Source organism: Grampus griseus (assembly GCF_964374135.1).
Source record: "Grampus griseus genome assembly, chromosome: 18".
Lineage (NCBI taxonomy): Eukaryota > Metazoa > Chordata > Mammalia > Artiodactyla > Delphinidae > Grampus > Grampus griseus.
Genome location: NC_139012.1, coordinates 14,234,580 through 14,253,256, shown reverse-complemented (window position 1 = coordinate 14,253,256; position 18,677 = coordinate 14,234,580). Strand labels below are relative to the sequence as shown.

At 37.0% G+C, this 18,677-nt stretch overlaps 1 protein-coding gene across 1 annotated transcript in view; it reads right to left on the bottom strand.

Moving 5' to 3' along the window:
- The window catches only part of UGGT2 (UDP-glucose glycoprotein glucosyltransferase 2), a gene marked incomplete at its 5' end in the record, with an annotated part of 164,055 nt that overhangs the window by 35,469 nt on the left and 109,909 nt on the right, over window positions 1-18,677 (bottom strand). The window contains 5 exons of the mRNA XM_082675541.1: window positions 3,805-3,890; window positions 4,240-4,398; window positions 8,654-8,837; window positions 11,165-11,244; window positions 14,654-14,756. Coding sequence (XP_082531667.1) covers window positions 3,805-3,890; window positions 4,240-4,398; window positions 8,654-8,837; window positions 11,165-11,244; window positions 14,654-14,756 — 612 coding nt within the window. The remainder of the gene's footprint in view (window positions 1-3,804; window positions 3,891-4,239; window positions 4,399-8,653; window positions 8,838-11,164; window positions 11,245-14,653; window positions 14,757-18,677) is intronic.

The window sequence follows — 18,677 nt, the reverse complement described above, 5'->3', positions numbered from 1 at the left end:
ATAAAGACTTCAGAAACTTTTGCAAACTCATACAGAGAGTTGGTGGCAGAGAAGGAATTTGGATCACAGCTTACCTAATTGTTTGCAAAAAACAACAGTGAAACAATAGTGGCAGATTTAGAAACACAGAGTTCTTGGCAGTGCAGTTTGCAAAGACGAAAGAAGACGAAGCAAATTTATCCTTTGAAACCATGATTTTTATAAGAAGAGTCAATATGAAAGTCAACAGTGTATTTTGCTTATTTTCTGTACCACCACAGCACTCTTTTGTAGCACTTAAAACGTTTTACTGTCATTCATTTCCTTAACTGTCTTTCCTACTGGGATGAATTGTGGAAGGGTAGGAACTGTGTTTTATTCACCTGTTTATCTCCAACACTTTGCCTGCTTACCTGACCCTTCCCCACCCCAGCTGCCCTCCATCTCCAAGCAACAAGTGATCTGACTTCCGTCACCATAGTTTGTCTTAATTACCTACCGTTTTACAACTTATAAAAGGAATCATACAGTATAGACTCTCTTTTTTTCTTTTGCCTCACTTCTTTTACTCAGCATTAATTATTTTGAGATTCACCTATGTCACTGCATGTATCAATAGTTGATTCCTCTATATTGCTGGGTAGTATTCCATTGGATGGATATACCACATTTTGATAATTCCTTCACTTGTTAGCATTTGGGTTCTTTCCAGTGTCTCGCAATTACAAATAAAGCTGCTATAAACATTAATGTACAAGTCTTTGTATGAACATATATGTCCTTTTATGTTGGGTAAATACCTATGAGTGAAATGCCTGGATCATATGGTAAGTGTGTATTTAAATTTTTATGGACCTGCTAAACTGTACCAAAGTGGCTGTACTATTCTACATTCCTAATGATAGTGTATGATAGTTCCTGTTGCTCCATATTTTCATCAGCACTTGTTAGTGTCAGTCTTTTTAATGTTACACACTCTAATAGATGTGTGGCAGTATCTCACTTTGGTTTTAATGTGCATTTTCCTTATAACTAACAATGTTGAACATCTTTTTTACGTGTTCATTTGACATCCATGTCTCTTCTTTGGTGAAGAGTCTGCTCAAGTTTTTTGCACATTTTTTATCAAGTTTTCTTATTGTTGAATTTTGATGGTTCTTTATATAATTCTTTGTTGAATAATGCTTTGCAAATATTTTCTCCACCTGTGTCTTGTCTTTTTGTTTTCTTTTACAGTCATTATATATTCCTTTAGTGTGACTTTCACACGTTTGTGACAGAAATGATATTTAAAGAAGTGCTTTCTTAGATCCTGCTCAATACATCATAATATATGATATGTGTACTATACTAACTTTCTAGAATTTGGAAAATGCTATATTCTAAAACACATATGGCCCTAAGAGTTTTAGATGAGAGATCTGTACCTCCACCCTCTTCCTGGAATGTTCTGGCTGTCGTATGACTAGCAGTAAGTTCCTATAATTCTTCAAAACTCTCTTGAGGTATTATCTCATTTCTAATGTCAATACTGACTTCCCCCCACCCTTCACCCTATCACAGAATTAAGCATTCCCCATGCTCCCTGACTTCAGACTATACTACAAAGTTACAGTAATCAAAACAGTACGGTACTAGCACAAAAACAGACACACAGATCAACGGAACAGAACAGAGACTCCAGAAATAAACCCACACACTTATGGTCACTTAATCTATAACAAGGGTGGCAAAAGTATACAATGAAGAAAAGACAGTCTCTTCAATAAGTGGTGCTGGGAAAACTGCACAGCTCCTTGTAAAGGAATGAAGTTAGAACATTCTCTAATACCATATATAAAAATAACCTCAAAATGGATTAAAGACCTAAATGTAAGGCCAGATGTTATAAAACTCCTAGAAGAAAACAGGCAGAACACTCTTTGACATAAATTGCAGCAGTAATTTTTGGATCTGTCTGCTAAAGCAAAGGAAACAAATGCAAAAATAAACAAATGGGACCTAATTATACTTAAAAGCTTTTGAACAGCAAAGGAAACCATCAACAAAACCAAGACAACCTACTGAATGGGAGAAAACACTTGCAAATGATATGACCAATAAGGGGTTAATAATCTACATATATAAACAGCTCATACAACTCAGCATCAAATAAACAAACAACCCGATTAAAAAATGGGCAGAGGAACTAAATAGACATTTCCTAAAGAGGAAATGCAGATGGCCAACAGGCACATGAAAAGATGCTCAACATCGCTTGTCACCAGGGAAATGCAAATCAAAACCACAACAAGATATCACCTCACACCTGTCAGAATGGCCATCATCAAAAAGAACACAAATAACAAATGTTGGCAAGGATGTGGAGAAAAAGGAACCCTCCTACACTGTTGGGGGGAAAGTAAATTGGTACAGCCAACTGTGGAAAACAGTATGGAGGTTTCTCAGAAAACTAAAAATAGAATTACCATATGATCCAGCAATTCCAGTCCTGGCACCCCAGTGTTCACAGCAGCATTGTTTATAATTGCCAAGACATGGAAGCAACCTGCGTGTCCATCAACAGATGAATGGATAAAGAAGCTGTGTTGTGTGTGTGTGTGTGTGTGTGTGTGTGTGTGTGTATACACACACACACATATACTATTCAGCCTTTAAAAACAAATAAAATTTTGCCATTTGCAGGCACATGGACAGACTTGGAGAGCATTATACTAAGTGAAGTAGTCAGAGAAAGACAAATATTGTATGATATCACTTATATGTGGCATCTAAAAAATACAATAAACTAGTGAATAATATTTAAAAAAAGCAGACTGACAAATATAGAGAGAGAACAAACTAGTGGTTACCAGTGGGGAGAGGGAAAGGGGGGCACTATAGGGATAGGGAAGAAAAGGGTTATTATGGGATTACATGAAATAGTGTGTGTGAAACTTTTGAAAATTGTAAAGCACTATAGAATTTAAAGAATTTTTCATTCAATAAAAAAAAAGATTTAAAAAGAAGAATTCAGCATTCCCAGCTTTGTATGCTTAAATTATTAAGCATGTTTGTTGAATGACACTATGTTCTAGGCACTATAAGGAAAAGGGGAAAAAAGCATTGAATAACCCCTGCCCATATATTACCTTTGTTAAGCACACTGCTTGTTATAATCATAGGTGCCCAATAAATACTTATTGAAATAAATGAACACTACAGATATTAAGGGGTACAAAAAAGAGTTTACCAGGTGCTGGCAAACGATGGCTGGTGAGCAATAACAAGTTGGTGGCTTCTTTTTGTACGGCCCCTGTGCTAAAAATGATTTTTACATTCGAACATGGTTGTTGAAAAAGAAAATATTGACAAAAATCATATGTGCCCTCAAACATTAAATATTTACTATTGGCTCCTAATAGAAAAAGTGTGATGATCCCTGCTTTATACTAGACTCATTAATGAGTAGGAAATTTACTATGAAAGAAACCATTCTTATTTATAAAAATGAAAAACTGAACATAACTCACAGATAATGGCTTTGCTATATAAGATGCTATACATACTATATAGTCATTAAATGATAAATATGTTCATTATGTTAACACATGGAAAAGTCTATAGAAAATTAGGAGATGGAGTAAAGAACAAGATGTATACTTCAGTCATACCTTTATATTTTGAAATAAAACAATGATAGGAACAAATGTCACAGTTTTATAAGAAGTTTTTGTTTTATACTAATGGTATTTGTGAGTATTTTAGTTGTTTTGATGATCTTGGTCATATCACACTAAAAACTTATTTATATATAAAAATTTGCAAGTGGTTTATATAACTCACCCAACTATTTGATAGATGTCTTCAGATTTTCCTTGGCGTAATTTCAGTATCCAAGCACCTGGGTTTGCTTTTAATTGAAAATATCCCTTTTAAGATGAGAAAAACATGATCATAGTTATATGAATGAAAATGAGGTCCAATTGTTTAAGAAAGATTATTCATGAATACTCCAAGATAAGTGTTTACTAACTGTGGAACGAATGATTTCTATAAATGAATTCCAAGGAAGAGGACTCTGCAATAACCTTAAAAGCACATTCTGAAAGTATGACTCTCTTCATGTTCGCTTTATTTAATTACCTTATTCAAGGATTTTTTTCTGGGAGCTGTTCAGTAACAGTAGGATACAAATTATTTCATATTATTAGGAAAACTTGGAGGATTTCACCAAAACATCTAATTAAGTATCATCCATTGAGTATGTATAACACTTACAAGATTGGCCATCACTATTGTATCAACGACAACAGGTTTATTTTTTGTGCCCAGTGTAAACTGCAGACCCCAAGGAGGTTCTTCTGTGATTATGTCAAAGCAATGTCCTTCGAGCAGTAGATATTCTAGTTCATATTCTGCTGTGACAGTTTTCTCAATCTACGGAGGAAATATGTCATTGTTTTTGGTGTTAGTAATTCTCATAATGTAAATTTTATAATAAGTATATGTGATTATTTTAATATTAGCCAATATATTTTTGGGGGCAACCTCAAGTCTTTCTTTTAGACAAGTGAACCTAATAGCTGAATCAACTTCTTGAACACTAAAGCTCATGATGAATTTTCTTCCTTTCCCATGACATCAGCTCTACTCCAACATCACGATACATGCACCAAAATCGCAAGCAGGAGAGATGTGAGAATGGATGGGCGGCTCGGTAAGTTGTAGCACTCAAAGAATCTGCTTCGTTGACTGTGCCCTCGATCTCCTGCTTCAGACCTGGCAAGAAGGCCAACTTGTCATCATTATCACCTTTCTTGCAATTAAAAACAATTAACGGTGAATTGTTTTGCATTCAAAAAAACATATGCTCATTAAAGAAAATTTAGCAAATATAAGAAAGTGTAAAAGGGAAAAAATAGAAACTACCTACAGACTAAACATTCATATACACGACAATGCACTGATTTCTACTTTTGCTCCATAATTTTTTTCTAAGAAAGTATAACCTTTTTCATTAAATATAGTTTTCTAAGAACAAGTCCTTTATTTATTTATTTTTTAATTTTTTTTTATCTTTGCGGTACACGGGCCTCTCACTGCTGTTGCCTCTCCCGTTGCGGAGCACAGGCTCCGGACGCGCAGGCTCAGCGGCCATGGCTCATGGGCCTAGCCGCTCCGCGGCATGTGGGATCTTCCCGGACCGGGGCACGAACCCGCGTCCCCTGCATCGGCAGGCAGACTCTCAACCACTGTGCCAACAGGGAAGCCCCATGTCCTCTTTTTAAAACATCCTTTTAAATGGCTGGACATTCCAAATGTTTCCAGATTTTACTCTATTGCAAATGTTATAATAAATATTTTAGGGAGAAAGTTTTTTCTCTACATCACATGAAAAACATAACCAAACATAAAAATAAATCAAATGGTAAGTGATTTTTATATAGTCTGGCAAATTCTGTTGAGCAGATAAGACAATGATGCTATCTATCTCTAATTTTATTTCACACTACGAGGTTTTTGATACTACTTTTAATGATGTTTAGCATACAGAGTATTTGAAAATATTCTGTACTGTATCGTTGTTTTTCTTTGACTATAATTACTACAGAAATAATTATAGCACTTGTGTACAGTATTTCTTTCTTGAGCCCTGTTCTTATAATTTTACTGTTTTTAAGAACATGAAATAAGTAACTTGTTCGAAAATAGCATTTGTTTCAATGACTTTAGTTGAGCTCTGAATTAGTTGTTGAGTTATTACTACTCTAATGATGAACTTCATATACTTCATTAACCTGTATCCACAATCCTTACAGCATTTTGGATAGAAAGATTTCTATGGGATAGTCTCAGAATATGAGAAATCCTAGAGATCATCCAGCTTAGCTCCTTCACTTTACAGACAAGGAAACTACCCCAGAGGGATTATGAAGTAAAGCTTAACTATTTTAAATTATGAATTAGATATCAGGGCAGAGTTCAAATACATTCAATCAGTTTGTGACTAAATAATATCTTCATTTATAATACATTAATGTGAAAATTTCTCTTCCTTATATATTTGTATAACAGACATCAATTGTGTTGACTTATTCAAACCACAACACTAAAAATAGCAAATTCATTTTTCAAAGAGTACTTTCTGGTGAGTATTTATAATTTTGTGAATATTTAAAGTTTTATAATAATTTCATAAAGGTGATTTGAGTTAAATTAGTTCCTATTATCAAGGTTTATTTTTAGCAAGAATAGGAAAGCTAGTGATCTTTTTTGATGTTTACATCTCCTTTATATTTTTATTTATCTGTTCTAAATATTAACTATTGACATGAGACATGAATTTAATACCTTTCCAATATAACTTTGGTGCATATTAGTATTTCTAAATAGAAGTGTTTATTGTATTGTTCTGTGACTGAATAGTTAAGAATTTAGCTTCCTCCTTTAATAAAAGTATAAGTTTGATTATAAAGATTAACATTTGGGTTTATTAATATTATCTATGGCATTCAAATAGGAATTCTTTGACATTTACATTGGTAATGAATGCCTTGTCAATAAAGGCATATAATTTATTTATATTTCAAAAGGGGCTAATGCATTTTTCTGTGAATTCCTTTTAACATAGCCACATACCATTTTCCTTCAGCAATCTTTTATTTACTCACTTCCTCTTTACTGGGTAAACAATCACTATTGTTTCAGGTATTTTGACATCTGTCAGGTAAAGGCTACGATGAAATATAACCAGAGAGTCTTTGGATGCAGTTCTAGTTACAAGCTCTGAGAACCACCTCTGAACTCCAGGCAAAAGTAACTGTCACACTTTAAGCTTTCCTAGAACCACTTTTGTCACCTTTAATAATGGCATTAATGCCGGCTGTGCAATAAACCATGTGAACAAAGACCTGGGAAGGAAGAATCTTTCTAGATCAAGCTTTTTTCAGGTGGTTATATAATGTTCGGGAATTAGATGCAGCAAGGAGTACTGACTATACAAGCTAGTGTGTAGTGACACATCTCTCATTATTAGTCTCACTTTTTTCCTTTACCTACAACTCCTTCTTTCTACTTGAGCACATGTCTTTGTTATTTCATATATTTCTAGGATAGTTGCAGGTAATACTGTAAGTATGTACAGCACGGAGTGGAAGAGAAGAGCCTTAGAGGTAGTTAACTTTTACAGCTGGTAGAATTTGTAATTTCCTTTTGTTCACTCATATAATCTACGACAATAGGGGAAATTATTTGTTTATTTTCGTCTTCTAAAATACTGTTCATTCAAATAGGTTCTAAAAAGGCATTGCTATATTTGCCACTCACAACAAAATGTTTAATCTCTATTAACTGTACAATAGAAACTAAAATTTTTTTACCAGCAGACTCAATTTAAAAACTTTAAGCTGCATTAATTCTCCCACCGCAAACTTTTTACCCTTTTGGTTAGAATCTTTAAAGTTATTTACTGATATATATTGCTGAACTCTCTTAATGAAGAACCAACAGACCAACAGAGATCCAACTAATCATGGAGGAAACAGGATTTTTTTTTACTTCATGCCAAATTCACTTCTGAACTTTCCCTCATGGATTTCATTGTTTTGCTCTCTTTCTATTTTTTCCCTCAATTTGAAGGACCGATTTCAGATGACTGCTATGACTGAGTTTTAGGTTCTTCTCCGGGTGGGTAAAGTTGGTCGTATAAGTGAGTATGTTCCAGGGAAGTGACTCAGGATCCCACAGGATCTACACATGAGTGAATCAGAAGAAAGCTGCCTAGAAGGAAAATCTTTAGACAAAAGGTGACACGTGAAAAGCATGAGAAACAAATAATGAACAACCTTCACCAAATTATTAGAGGTAAAATGTTTATGCCTGGGTCAAGGTAATGGCTACCTTCTGAAGGAGCTGTCAAATGCAGAACTGGAAATAGGTCAGAGGCTGTGCAGGACCGGGCAACGGGGAGGACAGTGAGAAGGAAGCACTGCCCCCAGCCACCCCAGTTTCTAGATACCTGTCTTCTAGGTAAACTCTCCTAAAATGCTTCTGTTTTTTTTTTTTGTGCTTTCTGAATGCCCTTCCAATTTTGAATAGAATGTTTGGAAAGACTCCGAATATTATAAAATAGTCTCCTGTCGGTGGTTTTGTTTTGTGTGTGTGTGTGTGCTGTGGATTGAATGACTACAGGTGGGGAAGAGAAGGCCGGTCATTTACTGGACAAGGGTCACACTGGAGGTGGTGGGAAAGAATGCACTCAGCCCGAAGTATATAAGCAAACTTTTTCCTGCTTTCTACCCTCATCTCATTAGAACTGCTTTCTCTGGCTATGAGCTGTGGGGCAAAAAAGAATTTCAGATGAAACTATTCCTCTCTGAGTTAAAAACAAAACCTGAAGGGCAAAGGTACTTAATGGTTTTGTCCTAAACTGCCATTCATCTGTCTCCATAGTTTCTACATTGTTCATCTTAGGGTAGCACTTCTGAAGCAACAAAAACAGTGAGGGCATTTAAGAACCCATAAAACCAGAGCAGCTGAATTTGGAAGTTAGGGAAACTCGAAAATCAAAGGAAAGACTGGATCAGGACCTAGAATCATAAAGGAGAAAATTCTGGTGAGCAGTGAGTATGCGCTTGGTACAGGAATAATAGCTCATAAGAATTTATCCTATTCCTCTTTCTTTGTAACTTACATCCTTTAAATGAATATTATCGAGGTCACAGTTGCTGTGTACTGTTTCAACCAACCAGCTTTCAGGAGTAATCATGTTGAGGGTTAGAAGGGGTGATTCAGGGATATCCAAGAATTTTGCCACTGGTCCAGTAACATCATTAGGTGGTAATGTCAGTTCCGGTTCCAGAACAAAACGGTAGAAGCTGTTGGTAGAACATAAATAAAATACATAGTGTGACCAAAACTGAGATTTCTTCTAAACTATTTTAAAACTGAAAATGGCTTAAAAACATGACCAGAAAGTCTTAAGTTAAAAACACACTAAAGATTTAAAACACACTAAAGTCTTAAAGACTAAAAACACGCTATACTGAAGTTAATGCTTATGTAAATGGTAGGCAATCATTATTTTGTTTACACTGTTATCTATTTTAAGACTGTGTATATTATATACCCTTGTTAATTATTTCTTAATGAACACGATTAGAATCCCTTTAAGATATACTGACTTATGCGGGTTCCAGCAGTTTATGATCTGTATTCACTCACTGATCCATCCTTCTTCAAAGTTTGAGCATGGTCTATTTTTAGTGATTTTTATTAGCTCTTAGCACCATTAAGAACATGAAGAGAAATGATAACCAGAAAGCAAGTAAAATTTAAGCTAAAATTCTGGTACTAATTCAAAAAGTGCAATTAAAAACAAACAGGAGTGAGTTTAAAGCAGCTGCTTATTAATAGAGCTTTTAGAAGTACCAGCAATCTTAATGTATTTAGCCTCACGCCCTAGTATCTTACATAACAAGAAATAGTTATAATACTAAGAACATTGACTTTCACTATTCTGGGACTACAATCAAGGTGTCCGCTGTGCTGTGGTTATCTCAAGGCTCCATGGGGGAAGGATCCACTCCTAGGCTCCTGCAGTTCCTCAAGGTCCACTGGCATGAGGGCAGTAGCTCCTCACTAGTGGTTGGCTGGAGACCTCCTTCAGTCCTTGCCACAAGGGCATCTCCAGCAAGCGTAGAGAAGCACGCAAGAGCAAGAGAGAGAGAATGCCAGCAAGACAAAAGTCACAGCCTCTTACAACCTAATTGCAGAGGAGACATTCCATCGCTTTTGCCATATTCTGTTCACTGAAAGCAAATCACCAGGTGCAGCCCGCACTCAAGGAGAACGTACGCTGAGTGTGACCCCAGGGGCGCTCATCACTGGCAGCCGTGAAGCTGCCTATGGCAGGCAGGCCGGCAGAGTCAAAAAAGAAGAGTGGGTAAGAGGAGACCCTGGAGAGAACACAGTCCAAACCAAGTAGCTGGTACTGTCAAATGCAGCAGAAACATCACTAGGTAAGAAGTATCCCATGGATGTTGCAAACAGCAATTTCTTTGTGATTCAGTTAAAGCCCAGCTTCAGTGGAGGTACCGGTGAATGAGAGATGAAGAGGGGGCTTGGCCACACGTCTGCAAAGCTGAGATGATAAAGACTGGAGAAGAGGAGGAAAAGCCAGGGCACCAGAGGAGAGGAAGTTAAGTTTATTTCTTTTTAAAAATTGAATAATTCTTAAGACTGAAAGAAGAGGGCTAGTAGAGAGGTTAGAGATACAGAACCAGGAACTATGTGATAAAGCAAGGATCCAAAACAAATGGATAAGTTATGCGTATACTGTATATATATTCTTTTTTATATTCTTTTCCATTCTGGTTTATCACAGGATATTAAATATAGCTCCCTGTGCTACACAGTAGGACCTTGTTGTTTATCCATTCCATATATAATAATTCGTATCTGCTAACCCTGAACCTCCAATCCATCCCTCCCCCAACTCCTCCTCCTTGAAAACCACAAGTCTGTTCTCTGTATCTGTGAGTCTGTCTACGTTTTGTAGATAGGTTCATTTGTATCATACGTTAGATTCCACATATTATGATATCATATGGTACTTGTCTTTCTCTTTCTGACTTCCTTCACTTAGTATGATAATCTCTAAGTCCGTCCATGTTGCTGAGCCCACTGTATATTTCTTTTGTTTGTTTGTTTGTTTGCTTGTTTTTGCGGTACGCGGGCCTCTCACTGCTGTGGCCTCTCCTGTTGCAGAGCACAGGCTCCGGACGCGCAGGCTCAGCGGCCATGGCTCACGGGCCCAGCCGCTCCGCGGCATGTGGGATCCTCCCGGACCGGGGCACAAACCCCCGTGGTCCCCCGCATCGGCAGGCGGATTCTCAACCACTGCGCCACCAGGGAAGCCCCACACTGTATACGTCTAAATAGGTATTCCTAGATCACATTTTTAAAAACACCCATGGATGAACACAAATCCATGTAAATTCTGTAATTAGACTGGGTCAATTTTACTGGTTGGGTTACTTTAGTTTTATATCAATTAAGGTTAATAAGTTATCTCTGATCTTCTGATCTATTTCAGTTAAACATTTTGTGAAGACAAAAACAACACATGCAGTAATTATGTTCCTTTTTTTCCTTTTAGCATTTGCAAATTTTTCAAAATGAAATTATGTTCACATAGACCCACCTCTTTAAAGGGGCTTCTGAAAGCTTACCCCTACAGTTCATGAACAATTTTATCTTCATGTTGATAATCTTGCCAAGTACCTATTAGAAAAGATTTCCATATTTGAAATTAATAGCTAACACTTACGGCGCATTGACTATCTACCAGCTGCTACATTAATACTTGACATCCGTTATCTCATCTGATTCACACAACATCCTTTTGAGGTAGCTACTTTTACACAGCTGAGGCACAGACAGAGGTAGTAATTTGCCCGAGATCACACAGCAAGTCATGGCAGAAGTAAGATTTGAATCCACACAGTTGATTTCACTGCCCAAAGGTTATGCTGCCTACCTTTTGCCTAGTGTGACTTTCTTTACTGGTATCCAAATTTCCTTACTACTGAAGAACAAGTAAAATAATTATTAGAACCTTGACTTGAAAGACAAAGTGGTGACCTCACAACAACGATGGCGAGGGTGCCCTGATCCTTTTGGAATTTCATCTACACTGTAAAAGATGTAGGAAGGTCTTGGCTACATACAGATAAAATACTCTCTTTTCTTTTTATTTCCCTAGAGCAGCGGTCGCCAACCTTTTTGGCAACAGGGACTGGTTTCGTGGAAGACAATTTTTCCACAGACCGGGGTGGGGGGTAGTTTTGGAATGATCCAAGTGCATTGCATTCACTGTCACTTTATTTCTATTATCATTACATTGTAATATATAGTGAAATAATTATACAACTCACCGTAATGCAGAATCAGTGGGAGCCCTGAGCTTGTTGTCACTTGCCACTCACTGGTAGGGTTCTGATATGAGTCTGCAAGCAACTGATTATTATGGTCTCTGTGCAGTCAAACCTGTCTGCTAGTGATAATCTGTATTTGCAGCCACTCCCCAGCGCTAGCATCACCGCTTCAGCTCCACCTCAAATCATCAGGCATTAGATTCTCATAAGGCGTGCGCAACCTAGACCCCTCTCACGCGCAGTTCACAGTAGGGTTCGCGCTCCTGAGAACCTAATACCACCGCTGACCTGACAGGAGGCGGCGCTCAGGTGGGATTGTGAGCGATGGGGAGCGGCTGTAAATACAGAGGAAGCTTTTCTCGCTCACCCGCCGCTCACCCCCTGCTGTGCGGCCTGGTTCCTAACAGGCCACGGACCGCTACTGGTCCGTGGCCCGGGGTTGGGGACCCCTGCCCGAGAGCACTGAAGTAGGAGAATTATTAATGTTGATAGTCCCCACCTCCATACAGGCAACAAGTCAGTGAAGATTTGAAAGATATCAGACAACAAAGGACATAGGTAAAAGGAGAAGACTAAAACAGATACATGGAAGGGAAAGGATACAGGTTCGAGGAGAAATTAGAATGTACAGACCAAGGATTTAAGAGCTGTGAGTTTTAATTCCCATTCTATCACTCCTATGAGCTACAACGGAGGCTGCTGAGCCACTGTTTCTTCCAAGTGTTAAATGCGACACTGACCATTTTTTCCAGTAAATTAATTTGTGCTTTATAGCACAAATTTACAGCATACATTTTCTCTATAGTAAGAAATAATATGCTATGTGAGGTTCTGAGTTGCTCAGAAACAAAGTATGCTACTGTTACCAATGATGTAAACTGGAATGCAATTCCATATTTTATATTTCTGTATAACCCACACTTCTTATTCCTAAATTCTATGTTTACATAAAAGCTTCAGAGGTAAGCAATTTTTTTTTGGACAATGAGTCCCCATAGGAATAGGGAATCATACTACCTCCATTCCTCATAGGTATGATTACTGATCTCTGTTTTCTAGAGACTAATAGGAATAGTGTGTCCAAAGAAGTTGAAGTTTGAAGGTGTACAAATGCAGAAAGAAAGAATGAGGCGAGTAAACCAGCTGTGGAATGAAGTTTGCCCTGATTATACACTGAATAGGCAGAATGGCAACGGGTTTCCAAAATTATTTGTACACATTAATAAATGCATTTATAACAGATACCTATCACCCATTTTTCCTATTTGATTTGAAATGGCAAACTAATTTCTGAGAGAAACTTTTGAAATTTTGATAGAATATACACCAGTATGACCCAGCTTGATCATCTACATTTTCACCAGGCTTAATATCTAATTACTTTTGCCTGTTTCCAAAAGTAAACTGTCAAAGAACAAATAGTTTCCTCTTCTGAGAATATTTTGTGATGTGTCTTTAAAAGAAACAGTATTGAGTAATTTCAAATAGAAGTATCCCAAAATTTTAAACATCATCAGAAAAAAAAATAGAGCCTTCCAACATAACTAGCTTATTCAAATTTAAGCTACTGAAAGCGGCATCACAATTTGAATTTTTAAAATTTTCAGTACAAGGATAAGCCACATAATGTCCTTTCAGAGTCTGCTATCTGTCTCCTAAGACTCATTCTCCTCTACTTGCCTAGGGGAAGAATCCTGTGACCAGGTGCAGCTGGCTGGCTGGCTGGCTACATTCTGGTCAGAGGGATGCAACTGGATGGAATATGTTTGGGGTTGGGCCCTTGTTCTTCCCTTCCCGCTGCACAAATACAGAGATGATGTTGTGATCTTAGACTGCTGGAAACAAGCTGCTTCATGAGGATGGCTGAACAGTACAGAAGATGTCTGAGTCCCTCACGTGTGGAGCTGCCTTGGCAACTCCAGTGGCTTACAGTGGGATGGGGAGATGACAGAAATCAACTTCAGACTTGAAGGTACCGTTACTTTGCTCTTGTTACAGTGGCCAAACCTCTCGAACATAGCCTTCATGTTCTTTCTTCCACTAGCTTCACCTGTTTGGCTAATGTTACTTATTATACTTTAAGCTTATTATACTAATTACACTTAGACATCAGCTTCTCCAGAAGCCATTCTCCCCACACCTGGGGTAAGAAAGATGATGATGGGAAGACGCTTGTATTAGTTAGCTCAGGCTGCCATAACAAAACGCTGGGTGGCTTGAACAACAGAACTTTATTTCATGTCAGGGTGCTGGCATATTCAGTTTCTGGAGAGGGTTCTTTTCCTGGCTTGTAGACGGCTGCCAGGTGGTGGTGTACTCACATGAACTCTTTTTTATGTTTGTGAGGAGAGAAAGATCTCTCTTCTCCTCTTCTTACAAGGCTATCGATCCTACTGCATTACAGCCCAACCCATAGGATTTCATTTAACCTTAACTACTTCCCCAAGGCCCTATTTCCAAATACAGTCACATTGGGGATAGGGCTTTAACATATGAATTTTGGGGGCGATGGGGACAGCAATTACGTCCACATTAACACCTAACCTGGTACTGCCATAACACCATAGGCATACCTCTATCATTTCATTTTCTACACTGAAATATGACAATCTATTTAGAATGCTGTATGAAAGAATCAAGAGCAGACATTTGATTATACTAGAAAACAGACCTGAAAAGATTATAAATTTCAAAATAAAAGTAGTATATATCATATAATAAATATATATAATATTTAATAAAATATGATATCTTACAATCAATAACTGTGCCATCTTCTGTGCCTCTCTTGTCAATGGATCAACAATAGCAATGACATCAAAGGACATATCATTCTGCTGAGAATTTATCTTTATAATGCTAGAAAAATAAAAGATGAACACTGATCAGTTAAGTTTATTCAATTGCCTAATTAATCTTAGCTACGTACATTCTTATAAATTTCTTTCTTTTTCACTGGATTAAAAATCCTGGTTATTTCACAGAAGGAAATGCAAATTTAAAAGTTTAATGTTTGTGTTCAATAAATTAGAAAGCTGCAAAGATTAGAGAAAATGAAAGTAAGAAATTATGGACGAATGATTTTTTAAAAACTCTTCAAAGAACAATGCTATGATAGTGAAAAAACTTTATCATTTTAAGCCCCCCAAATTCTCATGGATCATACAATGTAAAAAAATAAAACAGGGGCTTCCCTGGTGGCAGAGCGGTTGAGAATCTGCCTGCCAATGCAGGGGACACGGCTTTGAGTCCTGGTCTGGGAAGATCCCACACGCCGCACAGCAACTGGGCCCGTGAGCCACAACTACTGAGCCTGCGCGTCTGGAGCCTGTGCTCCGCAACAAGAGAGGCTGCGATAGTGAGAGGCCCGCGCACCGCGATGAAGAGTGGCCCCCTCTCGCTGCAATTAGAGAAAACCCTAGCACAGAAACGAAGACCCAACACAGCCAAAAATAAATAAATAAAATAAATAAATAAATAAAACAAAGATGCTTCTGTGTTAAATGTATTTTCTCAGATTTGAGAATGACAGAATTAACTATTCAGTACTTCTATTAAACTTACTAGTTTTAAAAACCCAACATATTATAACAGGAAAGCTCAGGGGAAAAACACCCAAATTTTTCATATTATTTTGACCTAAGTCATCCTCTCCACACCTCCTCCCCTCTGACCTTTCCGTTTTTGAATTTCACGGATCTAAGTTAGAAGACGGACTAATCTTTAAAGGAAAATGTTGGGAAAATCATTAAAAGCACAGAAAAGGCCAGTAGGAGATAATCCATTCTATATTTAATTTAATGAAAAGTTTAAAGGATGTATTTAATTAAAAGTACAGAACAGTCCAATTGATTACTGTTTTAACACTACAATAACAGGAAATCAGTTTTTCTGGAGATGTATAAATTAAATATCTTACATATTACAAAGGTAAAAAGATTTTACCAAATCAAACTGTACCCCTGTAAGACTACAGGGATCTTAGTCTTCTTTGGTACAAGAAGACTATAAATATCTAGACTTCTGCAGTGAAATAACTTCTCAGCAATCAAATAAAAGCTAATGTAAAATTCCCTTCAAATATGGGTCTTCTGACCTAGAGAGATGAAAGACACTTTATTTTATATGCAGTTGATTAGAGTTAATAATGTTTAAACAGGAGTGTCAGAATCAGACAACAAATCCTGGTAGATAATTGCTGCTAGAAACTAGGGCTACAAATCGGATGTTTTAAATTAAAGAGACTATCTACAATGGTTAATTCCTTTAGTTTCCTTGGTGAAAATTTTACAAATTACTGTCATACTTGTAGCACTAGTCAAAAGTGGTTGTTTTCTATATGCTTCATGAGACATTACTATGGCTAAAGTAGGCATCTGTTGACAGCTACTTTAAGTTTTTTCCCCCAGACTACTACCAATTCTGTGAGGTTCTGTGAATCAGAATCCCATAGTTCCCATCACCTGTGTAGTATGTGTGTTGGTTAGGCTGAAGGACATTTTCCAGAATTCCCTTTCCTTCACGTTTCTGGTGGGTGGGCCAGAAGAGAGATTCTCAGGATATCTGGAGGGCAGGAGGGGGCGGCAACCATTCTCTAGCTCACACACTTTGTTACTGATCTGCTGACTCAACGTCGTTGGCCTGAGGCCCCCACTGGTTCTACCTTCCCCAAGGTCCTCCTTCTACTCTCTGACTCCTAGGTCACGTATGTGTGTTTAGCACTGTGATAGGGCTCCCATCTTCTGCAGGACACCTGCTATGCACGAAGGTCAGAGGCAACAAGAACTGACACAGGTTTCAGTCCACACTTGTGGGATTCCAGCTTGCTCTTGACAACTCTCTCTTACTCTCTCCCATCTTGACAGCTACCTCTCTTCCTAATTGCCTGCCCTGTGAACTTAAAGTTCCAGTATCGAAAGTCAACAGCCTTACAGAGACTACTTAACCAGCTCCCACAATTGTGTAACGTCAAATCCTATAACAATTCATTCATTCACGCATACATACATACATAAATTCTTATCTATACACTTCCCAATATACATATGCATACATATATACCACACACGCATGTGTGTGTGCAACAGTGATTCTACTGCTCTGACTGACCCGGACTACACAGCCCAGCATTGCTAATGTGCTTCTCTCTTTCTCTAGGCTTCCAACACAAATGAAATCCAACAAAGTCATTGTTTCTTCAATAAATTAAGACCTTCAATCAGATTATCATTAAGTCTTGCTGACATGGATCCTACATTTAAGGTAAGTATTCACATTTCTCCCCTGATTAATACGAGTTGATTTTATGGCTTAACTTTCAGGTTCAATCTTAGTTCTCTTATTTCCAAGTTGTGAGAAGCACCTCGTTATTTGTGTAACAAATACACATAGCTACAACGCATTAAATAAAGATCTACTATACTTGAGACAGTAGGCCTGAATCTCATAAAACCCCTGAAGGGTAGGGATCATCATCTATATTTTATAGACTAAGAAACTGAGGCTAAGAGAGGTCACATAGCTAGGTAAGTGGTAGACTGGGATCAAAAAGCTGTTCTTTTTTTTTTTTTTTTGACAAGAAAGCTCACGCTATGCCATACAACCAACGTTGATGTGGATGAATAGATCGTACCAACAAGTGTAAACACACAGAAGGAAAAGTTAGATACCTAAATTATACACATGAACTCAGAAAAGTGGAAGATTACTGACTTTGCCTTTAAAAAAAGGCAGGCATTAGGTGAGTATGTATTATTGTATAAACATAGATGCATACCAATACACATATACTACATATCCACTTATAAATATTCGTAACAATGCCCCAGAAATAAATAGAAAAGAACTGGAGAATTGTAAACCACTGTCACAAAGTCACATCATATCCTTCCATATAAAAGAAGGCTTAAAAGCAGCAGGACACATTGATTGATGTGAGAGCTAAAGAAAGAAAGCAGAGACTACAACAACAATAACCTATGAAAGATCAAATGTTTCAGACATTTAATGTGGGAATAAACATTTCCAAACACGTCAAAGTTCCTAAATATAACATAACCGTGTAACAGTATAGTGATTAATGTTTGCAATGATAGTTGTGAATAATTTGTGTTAAATTATTTCAGCATATGGTATTTAAGAAATCAAAGACGTTTGCAAAAAGAATTCCACTAAATTGTTTAAAATACTTAAAAAAGTATTGAATCTCAGTTACCTGAAAAAAATAAAAATTTCATTCCCAATAGCGCTAGATAATTTCTCTTTAGAAAGTAATTTTTCCTAAGAATGATACTACTATACATGTGTGAAGACACCTCAAAAGATAGACCTTCTACAGCCAAAGAACGTGTTATCTTGTAATACAGTAAACAGAAGCAATGTAAGATCACATCTACCATAAAATCAGAAAACTTAGCAGGAAGTGCCAGCCATTTTAAGTTTACGATAAAGTAATTTGTCTCATTCTAGCTTTATAAGAGCAGTGATTAGGAAAAGAAAATAAAACATGTCTATAGTTTAGTTACATAATGTCTAACTGATTATTTTTTCCCATTCTAAGTGGTCCTTAATTTTTAAATTAAAAAAAAAAAAAGTTCCTGCTGGGGACTCAGATTATTTTATGTATGTAGATAGAACTTGATGAATTTTATTTCATATATCTTAGAGGGGAAGTATTATACAGTAAAATTATAAACTAGTTTATTATTCTAAAACACTATTTCTCTGATGGCTCTTTTTGGAAACCTAATTTTTAGGAAATAATAAATTTTTAACAGAAAA